This window comes from Sander vitreus, chromosome 23 (genome assembly GCF_031162955.1).
Source record: "Sander vitreus isolate 19-12246 chromosome 23, sanVit1, whole genome shotgun sequence".
In the NCBI taxonomy this organism is placed as follows: Eukaryota; Metazoa; Chordata; class Actinopteri; order Perciformes; family Percidae; genus Sander; species Sander vitreus.
This window is the reverse complement of record NC_135877.1, coordinates 21,791,602-21,810,214: the sequence shown is the minus strand read 5'-3', so window position 1 is coordinate 21,810,214 and position 18,613 is coordinate 21,791,602. Positions and strand designations below refer to the sequence as shown.

General features: G+C 40.4%; 1 protein-coding gene across 1 annotated transcript; it reads left to right on the top strand.

The window, feature by feature from the left end:
• Positions 1-7,469: 7,469 nt before the first annotated feature.
• On the top strand, positions 7,470-14,606 carry LOC144512342 (uncharacterized). The gene is made up of 4 exons (XM_078243031.1): positions 7,470-7,697; positions 9,532-9,606; positions 11,240-11,488; positions 14,354-14,606. The coding sequence occupies exons 1-4, from the start codon at positions 7,572-7,574 to the stop codon at positions 14,465-14,467; spliced, it is 564 nt and encodes a 187-aa protein (XP_078099157.1). The 5' UTR covers positions 7,470-7,571; the 3' UTR covers positions 14,468-14,606.
• Positions 14,607-18,613: the final 4,007 nt, after the last annotated feature.

Genomic DNA, 18,613 nt, shown 5'->3' with positions numbered 1-18,613 from the left:
ACCCCATGTTGAAGATCTCTGCTTTAAGGAAAGGAGGCATACAGAAAGGAGGAAAGAAGGACAGGAAAAAAAGGTAAGGAAAGGAAGGCAAGGTACAAAATGGAAAGAAAGAAAAGGAAGGGAAGGAAAGGGGGGGAAATTAAAGGAGAAGAAGATACAGGACAGAAACAAAGAAGAGAAGACGAGAAAAGAAAGGAGAGGACGATGAGTGGAAACAGGAAGACGGGAGAGAAAGAAAGGAAAGATTTTGTCTCCTAAATCTGAAACGGATTCTGCAGTTTGAGGTTTCAGGTCAGAATTGATTTAGAGTTCGTGGAAGAATTAAGAATTAAAGGAACAATTCGCCCAAAAAACCAAAACTGAGTCACAATCCGCTCCTTTACCTGACAGTGGAAACTCGTCGTCAGGGCAACCGTTGAAACCCACAGATCTCCGCCCCCACGTGATGACACAACACTGAACTGAACGCATCATCATCGGCATCATACTGCTGAGTCTGCTCCAACTGCAGCTGAGTCATATTATTCCTGTTCAATATTTTTTTTTACAGTACAGTTGCTTTCACACGTGCCTCGTTCAGTCCGTTTAAAACGAGTCCGAACCGAGCCGGGCCATTGATCAAGCATTTGTGTTTTTTTAATCATTACTTCATTAGCCTTATTCAGTGGGGAGAAAGCTCTGGCTCTCCAGCTCCTCCCGTAGCTCTGGGTGGAGGTCCTGCACTGACTTGAGTGTGAGGTAAACTGGGCTACACCGTGTCCCCCCCCCTCTGCAGCACTGTTGTCGGCCAGTGCGTCAGCATGCAGACCGTGGTGAAGGACAGTATTAATCAGGTGATGGAGACCAGAAAGTCTCCTATATGGTTCCAGGGCTTTGATTCTGTTGCTGCCTTGATCTGTTCCCCTCACTATTCAGCTGAGGGAGATATGGGTCGAGGTTTTTTTTACGTTTCTTCATTCGGATCCATTTGCGATCCGTTCTGAATAAACTAACAGCAGTTTACGTGCTTCGTCCTTGTTGCATTATTCATTAAGATCAGTCTAAACTGATTTCTGTAGTTCAAACAACTCTGAGTTGTAGTTGAGAACGTCAGTTATAACGGCCCACGTATTAAAACATTATTGGGTTTAAATCAGGCTCATAATTCCAGTTAATGTGTCGGGCCGGGCTCGGACGCAACGTGCACGGGCTCGGGTAGGGTCGGGCTTGATTTTTTGGGCCAGATCTAAGCTCTAATGTGAAGGCTCATCCCAACTCTGGTGCAGATCAAACAAACAAACTCTGGTCCGCTTGAAAACGGGGGTCACGGTCTCCAAGTGAACTAGATTTTGGTTCATTTTAGGTGAGAAAGCGATCCGACCCAAATACACCAAAGAAACAGAGCTACTTACTAGCCCGCAGTTTCAACCTTGCACACAATTTACGGACTTATATATGATGTATGATTTAACCCTTGTGTTGTCCTCGGGTCAAATTTGAGCCGTTTTCAAAATGACTATATCAGAAATATGGGTTTCTCTTTAACTGCCTAATTTTACCCCAAAATAACACGGATGATTCCATATAATACTTCGCAAGTACAACAAAAGATCGGATCTCCACTTTCATTGAATTGTGGGTGTTTTATTCAGTGTTTCGAAACAGTATCCTCATTTAACGTTGCCATATACAAGTCTGTGATTATTCTTCCTTTTTATATTATAATATTAGTCTAAATGATTCATAATTTCTGCTTTTATAAAATCAAGAATTAGGTAATTTCCTGTAAATGAGGTTTATTGACCATGAATTCCAAAAAATAAGTGTAAAACTAGTGGAAATAAGTGTGTTAGTGGTGTTTATACATGGTAGTGAAAAGAAGCGTTAAACGTCAAAAAAAGCGGCAAAACATTGGAAAAAATAACGCCAAAAGTGTTGAAAAAAAGAGACGAAAAAGGTGATTTTCAAGGGTTAAGGGATGACAACTTTAAGATCTATAAGCTGTTCTGAGCACACACCGCTCGTCTGTGTGACATCATCATCCCCCTCTCTCTCGGTCTCTCGGTCTCACGCCAGTTGGTAAATAGTCACGTTATTTTGATTTATTAATTCGTGTACAGGTCACGATTTTCTTGTTTATTTCGTGTCCAGGTCACGATTTTCTCGTTTATTTCGTGTCCAGGTCACGATTTTCTCGTTTATTTCGTGTCCAGGTCACGATTTTCTCGTTTATTTCGTGTCCAGGTCACGATTTTCGACCGTGACCATTTCACGAACTGCCATGACACTGGGCTGCTCTGGGGGACGCAACAACGGGGAAATGAAACGCCACACGCCGGCCACAACAACAGGACGGTTGAGGTTAGGAAAAGAAGATACTGGGAAAGGAACCATCACACGCAGGACACGCCAACAACAGCGGGACGGTTGTGGTTAGGAAGAGAATAACGCTGAAAGGAACTGCAACACGCCGGGCGCGATCCCCGGTCTCCGGGGTGAAAGTCCTGTGATGTTGTTGCAGTTGTCACGAACTGCCATGAGACTGGGCTGGTCCTTCAGTCGCTGTCTGTCAGCTGCTCATTGTTCATCTTCTTCTAAAACATTAGAAACACTGAAGCAGAACCAGAAAAGACGTGTCGCTCCATTATTTCCCTCGGATATTCTGTCCAATAAACAAGCGAGCGTCAATAATTTTGCAACTTCATCAATCGCACCGTGTCCACCGAACTATAGGTGTGAAAGCGCCCTAAATGAGCTCCTTTTTAGCCTCGATAGCTCCTAGATTTTTGTTTTTTTGTGGCTCCTTTCCCATCTGGTTCAGCCGTTTTCATCAATAAACTCTGATATTTAAATCGGAAAAACTCTTCATTTACTTTTATTTTCAAACGGGACTAAAACCCCCCCTATCCTGGGTCACAGTCCTGTGTTTGTTTGACCCACCTGACACCTATATGTCCAAAGAAAAGGAAAGGAAAGGAAAGTACAGAAAGGAAAGGAAAGTAGAAAGCAAAGGAAGGAAAGTGCAGAAAGTGCAGAAAGAAAGGTACAGGAAGGTACAGAAAGAAAAGAAAGAAAGGAAAGGAAATATAAGAAAAGGTACGGTTAGGAAAGGAAGAAAGGAAAGTTGAGTGGAGTATTTTTTGTAAGTACTTTTACTGCAGTAAAGGATCTGAATACTTGTTCCACCTCTACCACCCAGCAGCTGTTGGTGAACAATTAGCTCAGACGCTAACTGCTGCGGTATCTCCGTTTGGCTCTTCCAACCATTCTTTTCTTTTCATATACACATTTTATTTTTCAAAATATGTATATAGCTGTCCGGAGTACAACATCTGAACACATGTATTGTTTTTACACATTTACACATTTATTCAACCCTGCACCACACAGAGGAGGATGTGGTGTGTGTGTGTGTGTGTGTGTGTGTGTGTGTGTGTGTGTGTGTGTGCGTGTGCATGTGTGTGCGTGTGTGTGCGTGTGTGTGTGTGTGTGCGCGCGCTTTGACAGTTGGCCCACAGGGCTTAAGACTTCTAGGAAAGAAACACACAGTGGTGATAGTTTTAAATGTAGGAAACGACCACTTAATTCTAGTTAATACAACTGTGTGTGTGTGTGTGTGTGTGTGTGTGTGTGTGTGTGTGTGTGTGTGTGTGTGTGTGTGTGTGTGTGTGTGTCAGGCTGGCATAAATGATTCCTCTGGTGTATCAAAGGTAAAAAAACTTAAAATGCTACTTGAGCATTTCAGATTTTACTCATGAAATCATTTGCTACATCTTCGTCACAGGATGTTCAGTTCATGCAAGAAATAAGCTGTTTGGTTATGTTTAAATAAAACAACAGTGATTTGAATTCGTAGCTGCACAATGTTAACTTTCTATTCATATTAATTGTTTTTGTTCTGTAAGTAAATGGCATGTTTTTGTAATGTGAACAGAAGTCACTGTGGAGAATACAAGTTACAACTAAAGCATACAAGTCCTCCAAACCATACAACGATAGAGGTTGTTTATTCCTACCCTCTAAAGACGACCCACAGGAGCGTTTTCCGTCCTCGTATCTAATCCAGAGAAGGTAATGGTTGCAGTTTTTTGGGCTTTTATTGCCTTTATTTATAGGACAGATTAAGTGGGAGAGAGAGGGGGGATGACATGCAGGAAAGGACCGCAGGACTGAACTGAACCCGCTGCCGCTGCGACAAGGACTGAACCTCTGTACATGGGGCGCGCGCTCAACCAGGGGAGCTGCCCAGGTGCCCCATGGTTGCATTTTTAAACACGTTTGTTAACGAAACGGTCGCAGTTTGGTTAGGTTTACAAAAGCTACTTAAGTTTAGAAAAAGATTGGGGGTTTAAGTATTCATATCTGGTATGAATTGAAGACCAAAGCTAATTTATCGGGGAATCCCTAGAAATGATCTTTCTGCTTATAGCAATGGTATTTCTGCCCGCAGGGATGATTCAGGTTTCGTTGTGTGCCTTGTGGTGGTGTTTCCACCAGCAGTGATGATGCAGGTATGCTTCTTTATGCTGCAATGACATTTCATGAGTAACACTTTTACCTCATGCAATCATTGCATTTGCATAGAGCCCACAATGGTGAACACATTTCCTTCAGATGCAGTGATGATTCTACCAGCCTTGTTTCTACGCTAGATTGCTAAAAGCATGTGGACAAACGAACAGTAAACCAACATGTTATGGGTGAACATAATCATTGTGCCCACTTGCCCAAATATAATTTTCCACATAGACTTACATGGCACAAGAGACGTCTGTTAATGTGGCACAACCCCTGCAAAATGACCCGTTCATTTTAGCAGAGCGCTAGTCTCACATTGCCAGAAGGTCTGGCTAGTCCACACAGCATTCTGGGACGGGAGAAAACCATGCTCTGGTTTACTGGCATTTCTTTAAACCAATCACAATTGTCTTGGGCGACTCTAAGCGCTGGACGGAGCCACGGTGCCTCTGCAAAATAGTCTCGGGAAGGAACTTGTTTGAACATTTGTACGTTCAAAAGTAGTTTTAGTCGTGCAACAGAAAACTCAGATTGGACAGATAGTCTAGCTAGCTGTCTGGATTTACCCTGCAGAGATCTGAGGAGCAGTTAACCATAGTCCTCAGAAATCCACCGGAGGTTAGAACGCCAACACAGAGACAGAGGAAGGGGACATCCGGCAGAACCTTCGGCGGCAACGGAGCAATCCCGGAAATGAACTGGTCGATATAGACCAGGACTAGCCGACCCGGCCTGGGGAGGTCTGTAGTGCGCCTTATCCATGGGCCGCACAGTGAGGAATGTTTAACAATAAATATTGAGTTTAGTGAACATGAACTACTGAGTTTTTACACTTAAAATTATTCAGTTATGTTAATTTAATATTTTCGAGTTGCATTTACTGAATATTTGAGTTGGCTTAGTTTGTACTTTAATTTTACGTTATTTAAAAAATACAAGTACACGTTACTCAAAATATTAAAAGCTCTAATAACCTCAGACTATTGAGTTTATAAACTCAGTTTGTTTTTAACTTATTTTTAATATTATAATATATAATTGTACTGCTTCGGGTTTACAGTGAACAAAACCAGTGTTCAAAACAATAAACAGTAAAAACTGTTAAAAAGATATTTAAAAGACCCATTCAAGCAAAACATAAAACATGGAATTGTCATCAATCAGTTTCTTGTTTCTTCTGTGTGCATCCATTACAAAGAGTCCAGGATTAGGCACATGCAAACGCATACTGATAGGTTAGCAAACTTGGATTCTAGCTCAAGAGACTTGTTAGCATCTCTGGTTTAGCATTGCTTAGCACAAACTTAGTAGAAACAGGGGGAAACTAAAACCAGCCACTGTTAATGTCTGATTTCCTCTGTGTATGTCGTTTATTATACATCATCAACAGAAGATGAAACAGCATAATGAGGGCAGGTTTTCTCCAGACTCTACTACACTAACACTACATGCAAAGATCACAGCTTTTGGTGGTCCACACACATTCAGAGTCAAAGTTAACTGCAGCCTCTGTGATCTCTTTACAACATTAACAGGGTGGGCTGCATCTTTCCCCCCTCACTGCATTAAACCACTCACACATGATCAGAGGTAAGACCGTGAGATAGGACACAGAGCCGCGAGGTAGGGTGCAGAGCATATTGCAGGCACAGATGCAAAGCGCAGTGCAGGTATACATCATCTTTGCTTTGCTTGAAAGATCAGCGGCAATGAGGTCAAAGCTGAAATAATTTGAACTTTTGAGCGCAGGGCTCAGCGGTCATTTTGTCATGGTCATGTCTTGGTCATACAGCGCTTCCTCTGAGTTGTCTCCGCCGCTCTCATCATAGGAAAACGTCGGCACAGCCAGCGCAGAGCGGTTTTACGGTGGATCATGTGTAGGCAGCATAATATATAATAATAGTTATATAATATAATAGTAATAATATAATAATACAGGAGCCATTCTGGTTCATAGCGAGTTCTTTTACTTTGCTACTTGGAACGATAAAAGCAACAAATCCTCACCATTCTTTGCTTAAATGTCCAATATGTAATATATTTACTGATAATAAAACCAAAAATGACCCCAATGCGTCATCAGATATTAAGGAAACGTGCTAAGTTGAAACATTATCTTTTCTGACAACACTAGCTGTCAGTATTACATATTGCACCTTTAAAAATAACGAGACGCAAAAGCTTTGTTATTTAAATGCACTGGTACATTTTGAGATTTTGGGCTAATTCACTTTCACAACATGTCTTCTTTTCAGACTAGTAGTAAGAAAATGTCCATCATACACATTTAGCTGTTTATTTTACTACACTTTGTCTATTTGCCTACCGTTGTGCGGAAGTATTGCATATTATATCTTTAAGTCACTAATCATTTGAGCTATGAAAGTGTAGAATGAAATTAAGTTGAAATGAGGGGGTTATAAATGTATAATGTACGATGATTGAATGCTTTTTTTTTAGGCCTGTTACATTCTTTAAACCGATGAAGTACCTGCAGTACTGCAAACATTTACATGCACAAAAGCATGCATACAAAACATAAAGCTCACATGAGGTTTCATGCACTCATGGAACCACATACACACACACACACACACACACACACACACACACACACACACACACACACACACACCAGTGATTGTTACTGACACAACTGGTTAACCTGGTGTGCACTGCTACACACACACACACACACACACACACACAGATTTCTAAGTAAATTCTGTTAGAAACTGGTCTGCCTGACCAGGAAGTCTCCTCGCTCTGTGCGTGTGTAGGTGTAACGTGGATGGAAGTGAATGCAAACCTGACCAGGGAGTCTCCTGTGTGTGTGAGTTTAGAAGCAGCAGAGTAAGTTTTAGAGGAAAACTCTTGATGCTGCTGTCGATTCTGCTGAAAGCCCACAGACCACAACCGCATAGACACACAGACACATGAGCAGGATTCAGACAGCTGTGTATATATAAACCCACAGGTCAACAGAGAGCATCACTGTCAAACCTTTTCTCAGAGGACTTGTCTCGTTTTGCAATACAATCTCCTGTAATTTGATTTTACATTCAAAAGCCAATATGTTTTCGTGCTGTGGTTCACTGTGTCTACTGGTCGTACTGGGCGTTGCGTTGGCATCTGGGAGTCCTGTGCACTTCGTCGACGGGAACCTGAAACAAACCCACGAGTCCATCGCAGATGTGCTGGTGAGTTTACCTGTGGTGACCCACAGGGCGCAATTTTAGATCCTATAAAGTTTTTCGAAGCAGTTCAGCCTCTGATTGTGATTAAAGGGTTTAAATGCTAAATTTAGATGTCGATTTATTTAAGAAACCTGTCTTTTAAAATTACACAGAAGTTGACATTTGAGTTTAAATCAATTAGTTGTCAACTATTAAATCAATCGGCAAAAACGTTCCCAGCTTGTTAAATGTGAATACGTTCTAGTTTCTTCTCTCCTCTGTGACAGTAAACTGAATATCTTTGAGTTGAGGACAAAACAAGACATTTTAGTACGTCACCTTGGGCTTTTTGGGAAAAAATTATCAACATTTTTCAAAACGTTTTATAGACCAAACGATCGATTAATTGAGAAAATAATCATTAGATTAATTGACAATGAAAATAATGGTTAGTTGCCCTAGATCCGCTATAGTTTTCAATGCAGCTTATCCTCTGCTTTTGATTAAATGGTTCAAATGCTAAATGTATTTCTTATTTAAGAAATATGTCCTTTAAGATTACATAGAAGTTGAAATTTGAGTTTATATTTAGGGATGTGTGCACAAATTACGAGGTGAATACAGCATTTTTAAGGTGATATTTACACTCTACTGCAAGGCCTCTATGGCCTCCTACAAATGTCATGTTACAAAAATCACAGACATCTTCTACAGTGACATGCTTCCAGTTTCATAATATTCACGCAAAAATGATAACGTTTTATCACACACAAATCTAGCTGACTAAATATTGACGGTGAGGAATTAGCTATCTGACTCATGTTTTCAAATCTCAAAAAGGTTGAACTGAAACCAATCAGTCTGCCTGTGGTTTGGGCCTGATGCTCAAAACTAGATGAGTTTGGATTGCTGTGATATTATCTTTTACTAGAAGACGTGACACAATCTCTCAGTCACTGACAGGAACTAACAGCATTAGTTAATTAGTTTGCATTAGTCTCTGTAATATTCACATAGAGGCTGATGGTGTATTTGTGGTTTTCGACAGCTCAGAGAAACCAAATTAAAGTCTACATAAGGTGCTGTAACATTTCTACAAGGATTGATAGTTATGTATACCCACTGATTATATTTGATCAACAAATCACAACTTCATAATGTTTATCTAATGATTACAAGAAGACTATGTCGTGTTTTTTTGCATCCAACCTTATTTATATTAGTGAATCTGACTTGTTTTATTACAATGATTCTTTGTTTTTTTCTGTTTTCTGCTTACATTCGTTAAACTAGAGAAACTCCTAAAAGTTAGAATGATCTCATCCTATTGGCGTAAAAAAAAAAACTTTAAAGAAAACAAAAACTCCAGCACTTACAGATATATAATCATATTTTAACGTGGGCAAAATACAAATGTGTTTCAGTTAAAAGCCGTCAATTTGTAATTTTTTTAATCTGTAAGTGCCGTAGTTTTTGTTTTCGTTGATCCTTGTCACTGCTGTGCACCTGATGCACTGTCCAAGATTTGGAGCAGTGCAGGCTACTTTCTATTATTATCTCTTACTTCAACTATACTTCATGACAATGCACAAAATCTGAGTGAAACACATTTTTATTTTATCGTAATGGCACTACACCTAACGCAGAGGAGGGGGATAATACGTTAAACCACATAAGGTGTCCTCAAAATAATGCAGCAGGGCAAATCTTTGGAGAATTTTGGATACTTGGTATACATTACAATACATTGTTTGGAATAGTGATACAAACAAGATTGTTGTTTTGTTATACCTAAGCGTTTTTGTTGTATTAACTCTTGAGAAACAGAAGTATTCAAATGTGTTTTTGTGTGTTTTAGAAATTGAAGGAGCATGATGTCGGCCGTAATCCTCTCTTCAGTTCTGTCATCAACAGCATGAACACCTCCTGCCAGGTACACAAACTCTGTCTCTACTATCTCTACTGCACCTCTATTAACATTAATATCTTCTCTCAAAATACATCAGAAAACTATGGGTCGCCAAATTTGGTGGATGCTAATTAATGCGTCTGTGTGTGCAAAGCATGTGCAATGGGGCATTGTGCAATCTATACCAGCATGTTATAAATTTACGCAATAGGGCGATGTGCAATAACACACACTCTTGATACCTTAGCACTTAAGCACTTTAGCACTTAACACCAAGTTCCTTTTGGCCCCCCTAACCCTGGTTTGTCGTGAGCAACATTTATTGTTTGTTTGTTTGTTGTACTCTTTTACTATACTATCTCTTATTGATTTATTGTCATAATCAACCTGCCAAAAGGACTAAAGCTGTAAGTTAGCCACCGGCTACAATCTTGTATATTTACATAAATGTTCATTAATTTGCAATGTCCCTATATTAAATAAATTGCACAATTCATTATTTCAATAATTAATAACAATTCAGTACATTTCAATCTATGTATATGTTACATTTTGTTTTAAAAAGTCAGGACAAGCAACGTTTAAATCAAGCCTGATGTTAAAAGAATGAAAGCAGTCACTTTCACACAGTGAGGCGTACAGCTCATTAATTAAACACTGTTATCGCATCGCTGCTCGCTATCGGCCGATACCCAAAGCCCAAGTATCGGTATTGGAACTGAAAAAGTCGGATCGATGCATCCTCAACCAGAAAATTACCAAATGGGTCAATTGTGCAAGCAGCTCATAATGACCGAAAATGACGTGTCTCGTTAAGCAGCCAACTCTCGTTGCTGTTAAACGTCGGACTTTGATGTCCGTGATGTCCTCATTTTAGTAGTTTTCAACCAGTTTTTTTCTAACCTTCATTTTAAACCAATCCCTGATGTTTCACTAACCTTAACAAAGTACTTGTGTTGCCTAAACTTAACTTTTTCTATTTGTTGTTTTATTTATTATTATGCAGCTGTTATGTTAAATGGAACGGACATATGATCGTATGTGTGTCATTCTGGGAGTACCTTTAATTTCATTTAGGTAGGAGGATGTGTTGATTTCTAATATATTGGCCTATACATGACAACATGTCTGACAGTTGAGAAATCCAAAGAGTCTTGCAGTATTGAATCATCATATTGGACAATATTTGTCCAAGAATCCAGGCTAAAGCCCGGCGATGTCTGAACATTTGATGCTAGAAAAATGCCTCACAAACAAATATTTGATTCATTCTTTTAACCATTATTATAGCAAAACGTCAGGATCATTTCAGTCCCTTAATTCTAGTAGCTCAGTCAGTAGGGAGTTGGTGGTGGACTGGTAGCTGGAGAGGTGCCAGTTCACCTCCTGGGCACTGCCAAGGTGTTCTTGAGCAAAGCACCGCACCCACAACTGCTCGGGGTGCCTTTCCATGGGCAGCCCCCCCTCACTCTGACATCTCTCCATTAGTGCATGTATAGGTACTGAGCATGTGTGTGTAATTCAGGCCTGTGTGTAATGAGTATAATAACAACAACAGAGTGAAAACATTGTAATTTCCCTTGCGCGATTAATAAAGTATACACTATTATTATTATTCTTACTGACTTACTGAAGCTTTCCCTCCTTTCCTCCACAGACTAAAGTACATCTGATGAACGTCACGCTGAACATCTACACTCAGATCTTCTCCAGCATCCTGCAGCCGGGCAAGCACCACGGCTTGACCCAGACCTCTGGTCTGCTGACCCAGCTGTCCGTCGGTGAAAGGTCTAATGTGGAGTCGAGGCTGACGGAGCTCCAGCAGAAAATGGAGAAGCTGAAGGGACACCTGAACGAAGTGTACCACGACAGAGAGTCTGTGCTCGCCAAGCTGAACAGTATAGAGGTGAGTGTGTGTTTAACAGCATGCGGGCTCGGGCAGCTGTACATTTACAGTTTACAGCAGGGAAATTTGTCTTGGGCACCTAACCCATGCTGCAGCCATAAAGAAAACGCAGACAACATGTACAACATGATACAATACCATACAACCAGCGGTGGAATGTAACGAAGTACATTTACTCCAGTACTGTACTGTACACATGTTGAGCTACTTGTACTTTCCTTGAGTCTTTTCTTTTCGAGCCACTTTCTACTTCTACTCCGCTACATTTCAGATACTACATTACTAGTTACTTTACACGTTAAGATTCCTGCACACAGAACACATGTAGTTCATAAAATCTGTGTTATTATAAATGAAACTAGCCAACAATATAACGGCCTACAAGTCCAGCTGAGATGATCAGACCATTAAACACACAACTGTCTGGATCCTTTACACTTTCTACAATGGGAGGATTTTTCTGCATCGAGTACTTTTACTTTTAAGTAGTACATAAGTAGTACACTTACTTTAAGTAAATTTTCCTGATGATACTTGATGAGACTTTAACTTAAGTAACATTTTCAATGCAGGACTTTTACTTGTAACGGAGTATTTTTACAGTGTGGTATTAGTACTTTTACTGAAGTTTCAAAACTCATCAGTATTTACCGTCAGGAATTTGGTGGATCCCTCTCTATCAACAGCTTGACTGTTTATTTTCATACAGACATTCGTTAACATTATCATTCTATTGAAGCGAAAGACTACGAAGTTGGTCTTGCTTATATTTAACCCTTGTGTTGTCTTACATTCAACCATGCATCGTCCTCCCGGGTCAAATCTGAAAATCAACATCTGACCACGGGAGATTTTAGACCCTTTATATCATCTCAGCCCCCCTAAAAATTATAATAATAAAAACCTTTTTCTATCTTTTAGTGACAGAGGACAAACAATTACCATTAACAGAAACGTAGTGTTGACCAATCAGAGGAGGTTGTGCCAGACTCCCTCCTTTGGCTGAGTCTCTATCTGATCTGTCGGAGGGAGAGCAGGAGACGGTTGTGTAGTTTAACGTTGGTAGCCCCCAGAGAAGACGTTGGTCATTTCATGGCGAAGATTAGAACCCAAATTAAAACGTAAGAAACTAAAATTGGTGAATGTTAGAACATTGTGTCAAATTGGTCGTTATCACTCAGACTCAATCAGAGTGTTAATAAGTCAAAAAACGTTAGCTGACGTTGTTGTTCAGTAGCTAGCTCAGAGACTATCAGATAATGAAATTACTGATTTAGCAGGGGGGGGGGGTTAACACTAACAATTAGGGGCTGAGCCCCCGTAAAGGTCTGATCCTAGAATCGCCCCTGTCTCTGACGTTTTTGTCTCCTTTTTCGACACTTTTGGCTCTTTTTTTCTGTTTTTGGAGCTTTCTTTCTTTTCTTTTCACTACCATGTATACACACTAAAACCTACTGATTACAAGTTTTACAATTCATGGTCAATAAAGCTCATTTATAGCAAAATATACCAAATTCTAGAGTTTAAAAAGCAGAAATTATGAATTATTTTGACTTATATTAAAGGAAGGATAATCACAGACTGGTATATGTCGGGATACTGTTTCAAAACATTCTCATTCTTTCTTCAAATGCTAAATAAATTGAATGAAACACATGTAGAGATCTGATATTTTGTTGTACTTGCGAAGCGCGTTGTATGGAATCATCAAAATTAGGTATAGTTAAAAAGAAACCCATATTCCTGTTATAGAAATTTAGGCCACATTTAACCCGAAAACAAGACAAGGGTTAAGGATAATTAATCATGACAGAACTTTTTCTTAAAACCCCAGATTAATTCAAATCAAATAGTGTCATAGTGTAATTGCTTCTGCAACAACAATCTAAAGATGGAAGTCAGACGAGGGCTGGTGACTGTTGGTGACAGATGTTGAGCTGCAGGCTCCACTTTCTCTCTGTTACAATGTCTGTGAACTTTTGACTGATGAGAGCAAACAAGTTTGGTTTCTGAAGAAATGGAAGCACAGAGTGAGTGGGTGTTAACGTCTGAGTTGTGATTCTCATACCGTCTCTGTTTATCAAGCAACATTTTCAGATTCGACAGCCAATAATGTCACGTAACGCTCAGTCAATTCAGACATGCTAAGTCCGCACACTACAGGCGAAAACATTGTTTTTTTTTATCCACATTTGGTGCTCAGAGCTATAGAGTATTTGTGGCTTCTCCTGGCATAGTGGGGAAGGCTTTGAACCATCGTATAAACCTTCATAGTTGGAGATAAAATGTACAGAAAGTATACTTTAACTGAACAAATGAAATCCAAAACATAACAACACTCATTTGGAGACCTTCCTTTTGCTTGTATGAAGGAGCCCTGGCTCCTACCTGTTTTCTATTTTCTGCCATTTTGACAGAAAATGTATTCGCTGCCGGTGTGAATAGTTGTAAGGCGATTATTCCACATTTTTGCGTCGCTTATTCGTCACACCCCCAGTGTGTAATGGCCTTGAGCAACACAAGACGAGGCTATTTTGTAGCGGCATTGTGGCTCTGCTTGTGTGTGTGTGTGTGTGTGTGTGTGTGTGTGTGTGTGTGTGTGTGTGTGTGTGTGTGTGTGTGTCTTAGAGCTGCCCAAAACGATTGTGATTGGTTTAAAGAAATGCCAGTAAACCAGAGCACGTTTTTCTCCCATCCAGAAATGCTGTGTGGAGTAGTCAGACCTTCCTCCACAGCACTGCGGAGGAGGGTCTAGCAATGCGAGACTAATCAGGCTATATGACGGCTGTGAACCAATCAGATTTCTTGATTTGAGCTACCCGTTTCATAAATTAGCATTAATGAACTCTCTTTCTCTCTTTGCAGGTGAGTGACACCTTGGTTCAGAAAAAGGCTCTGGCTCAGTACAGGGAGGTCTACCAGGCGGCCTCTGTGATTGGCTCCCGGTGTGGACCCATCCACTCGTCCTCTGCTGAATGATGCTGACGACATCATCATTATCAATAGCTCGGACTAGCTGGGAATGGAATTCCTCGCTCATTAGCATATTCTCATGTTTTTAGGTGTGTGTCCTCATTTCGAAAATGTAGCTTTTTTTTTTTTATAACAGAATTTTCGCTCAACATCTTACATTCATCACAGTCACATATTTATTTTATTTAAAGGGGCTACTTCAAGTCATTTCTCAATCCAGTCACTGAACTAATATTTGTGGTAATTTAATGTATTTTTTTATTCATGATTAATTTAACTTAATTTATGTTTCTCATTGTCGTTTGTTCATTTGAATAAAAACTGTTATCAGCACTAAAAAGCTTCGCTTTGCATGTTTTTACACTTTAAGGTTCTTTTTTCTTTTACGTGCTTCAAACTTTTTTACACACTTCGTTCCATTCACGGAACAGAGGACGAGTTTTAAGGTGAATAGGATTTTCAAAAAGCTGCTTAGTGCACAGTTTCTTCTCTCATTTCACACCAAATGATCCGCAGGTTTCACACAGGCTGATGTTTCCTGGTTTGTATTGTTAACTGGTGACAGTGATGAAGATGGTGTTGTATATAATAGTAATGAAACACACTTTATTTTTATTGCAGAGAGTGTAGCTCAAAGTGCTGAAACCACAAAACAAACACGCAAATCGAAACAATTGCAGAAACTTGGGCGATAAAACCAAGTCATCAAATGTGTATGTACAAAAATGTAAAAACGAATATCAAAAACATGGAGGCCAAGCACAAACAGAATGTGAAAGGTACAAATACGACAAAGTAAAACATGTTAACAATAAAACAGGAGTGACAGTAAGTTGAAAGCTGTGACGAATAAACTATTAAATTACATACTTCTCTGTTTCACGGCTTTATTCACTCTCTGAATGAATTAAGGCAACTCCATGCATTTCCCAGAAGCCCCAATATGAAAACGAAAAAATGAGCTATTTGCGTGATCACTGATAACAGAGCCAGGGCAGGAATGGTTTCTATCTTGGAAATTCAAACAGCATTTCACATTAAAGAAAGAACAGGGAGAAGGAAATATAACTGTGCACTGCAGTGCAACCTCTGCTCGCCAGCAACCAACTTCCTTTCAGCGTCCAAATGACTCCACCTCCAACCTGAAGAAGCATCTTAAAGTACGTTATTTTTAGCCAAGGGTAGTCGTCTGTTGTAGTTTTACTGGTCACCTTGCTATTTTATAGTTGACGTGCGACTTTACATTAAAATTAGCTCGTAGTAGCTTAGACTGCGGTTAGATTTTTGTAGTTTGCAGTTCAGGACTACAAATACAACAATCTATCTGCTTGTTCAGGTCCACATTCAGCCAGTTGGAACAGAAGAACACACCAGAATAGGCCTGTTTAGTAAGCTGGATGTGATGGCCGCATTCCTACACTTATAAAATGCAATTCAATGTGGAAGTAATCCAAGTATTCAGGATACGTTACTCAGATTGAGTAACGTAACGGAATACGTTACAAATTATATTTTTGGGCATGTATTCTGTATTTTGTAACAGAATACATTTTGAAAGTATCCTTCCCAACACTGAATGTCAAACACTTAATTTCCTGTACTCGTGAAAGAATAAGAAATAAACCCGTAAAATAACAGAAAAAGTTCTGGCAGCTTGCAACCCGGACTTTGTCCCGTAATTAAAAAACGTAAATGATGTGTGTAGCTACAGTTAAAATACAAAACACTTTCTGTTAGGCCTATTATATAAAATTCTCTCATACAAAGCTGCTCAGTTGGTAAAGTTATCCTTAGTTGGGAAAATCTAAGAAAATACAACGACACGTGCCTAATGTTCAAGATCCTGAATGGCAAAGCTCCTCCACCACTCAATACTTTTATAAAGCCAAATAATTCTAACAATAGAACCACTCGGTCTGTTCTGAGAGGGGACTGTGTAACCCCTTACAGGTCCAGCTCTTCTAGTCAATCATGCTTTTCTGTTAGAGCCTGTAATGGTGGAACACTCTACCAAAAGAAACAAGAAACTGCACCACCTACCATAACTTCACACACAGGGCCCTATTTCAACGATCTACGCGCACAATGTGAAGCGCCTGGCCCAGGTGCGTTTAGGGCGTGTCCAAATCCACTTTTGCTAGTTTGATGGCGAAAAAAAAGGGTCCGTGCGTGGGGCGCATGGTTCAAAAGGGTTGTACTTAGTGTCTTCATTAATCAGAGGTGTGTTTTGGGCGTAACATGCAATAAACCAATCAGAGATCATCTCCCATTCCCTTTAAAAGCCAGGCACGTTTGGACCTTGGAGCATTGCTGTTATGATGGAGGATTTGTTGCTTAATATTTTTATTTGTAATCTTCTGCATGTGTCTGTGCTGCTGTGTGTCCCTGTGTGTATAACAAGCATAGTGTGCGCGCGCTGTGCACGAGCATTTTACTAATGCTCTGTTAAAATAACAATGAAATTCTGCGTTATTGACTTTAGACCAGGTTTTTGTTGGTCAGTGGAGCAATCACTTCCCACTGCCTCAAGATAGCAATACAGCCAGAATGCACCTGAACACACCTCCCTGTAAGACCAGCACGCCCAGAATGCACCTGAACACACCTCCCTGTAAGACCAGCACGCCCAGAATGCACCTGAACACACCTCCCTGTAAGACCAGCACGCCCAGAATGTACCTGAACACACCTCCCTGTAAGACCAGCACGCCCAGAATGCACCTGAACACACCTCCCTGTAAGACCAGCACGCCCAGAATGCACCTGAACACACCTCCCTGTAAGACCAGCACGCCCAGAATTTACCTGAACACACCTCCCTGTAAGACCAGCACGCCCATGGGCGCACAGATGGGCGCAGGTGCATTTGCTATTTAAACCACGTGGGCGCTGGACGGGAAACTGCGTCGGTCTTAAACTAGCAAAGACACTTGGGTCAGACTTTGCGCTGTGCCGGGTGCAGGATAGGGCCGTAAGTCTCAAGGCCTGGCTCTTGCAAAGTCAGACTTGTGAACATTTTGAATGTCCTGGTGATTTTATATTATTGTTGATATCACTGCTGACCTGCCGCTAACATGTTTGCTATCTTGCACAGTATCAAATTTAGCTCGCCCTGCATTTCTTGGGTATGTATGAAAAATGTATTTGTATTTTAACGATTTCATCTTATTAACGCCTCTCTCATGAGTGATGTAGCCTATTTCATCTTTTTATTACTGCTTGTTAGAGCTTTGCATGGTTGAACGGTGTGAGAAGATGGCCCCGGTCTGTGTTGCTTGGCTGTGTTGTGATGCTTGCATGGCTTCTTATACTAAATGTGGATACTGTTGATGTGGAACTGTGCTAATGTCTTGCTGCTTCCTGTAGCTCTGCATGGCTTATACTGAGGAAGCGTATTTGTTGCTCTAGCTGTCTGTCTGGTGTCTTGTTGACTTCTGTCTGTATAGTTTAACCGGTACTAATGTCTTGCTGTTTCCTGTTGCTCTGGTCTAAAATCATCTGGCCAAAGGACTACAGTTGATTAGCCGGCTGGCTAACACTGGCACATTTACATAAATGTTGATTAATATTTGTTGTCATTTATAAAATAAAGAATAAGAATAGAAAGAAGAATTGAATAAAGAAACTTCAAAAATGTTGAAAAAAGCGACAAAAATTACATAGAAAATGTAAAAAAGGGACAAAGGATTAAAAAACTAAATTTTTTTTTATTTTTAAAGGGGAGAAATCTATATATTCTAAACATTGGGGGGGATATACCCTGCTTTCCCCCCTGAAATCTACGCCTATGGACAACTAGCTCATGCTTTTGAAGAGATAGAGAGAAAGTGTGCGGAATTACTGTCCTGTCATTCCTGTGACATCACTCTGACATCACCGTGTTCCCCAGCTCCTGCAGCCAATTGTACGGAGGGACTTCCCCTTTCCCTTGTGATGTAATAAAACACTGACAAGATGGATCCGTGGTTACCACTCTGGTTCAGAACCCCCCCAGTCTTCTTATTTCGTGAGAAATTGTCACATTTTAGTTTCTTTACCTGAACTGGATGGATCTGTGTTTTTAAACCACAGTGTTTTTTGAGTCAGGTGTGACGTGCGGAGGGGGTTCCCCTCAAACCAAATCCAGAGGACTGGGCTTCCCCCCCCCCAGCA

Coding starts and splice junctions, on each gene's coding strand:
- LOC144512342 (XM_078243031.1), top strand. CDS start 7,572: ATGTTTTCGTGCTGTGGTTCACTGTGTCTACTGGTCGTACTGGGCGTT. Junction 9,607..11,239: donor GCATGAACACCTCCTGCCAG/GTACACAAACTC, acceptor TTTCCTCCACAG/ACTAAAGTACATCTGATGAA. Junction 11,489..14,353: donor CCAAGCTGAACAGTATAGAG/GTGAGTGTGTGT, acceptor CTCTCTTTGCAG/GTGAGTGACACCTTGGTTCA.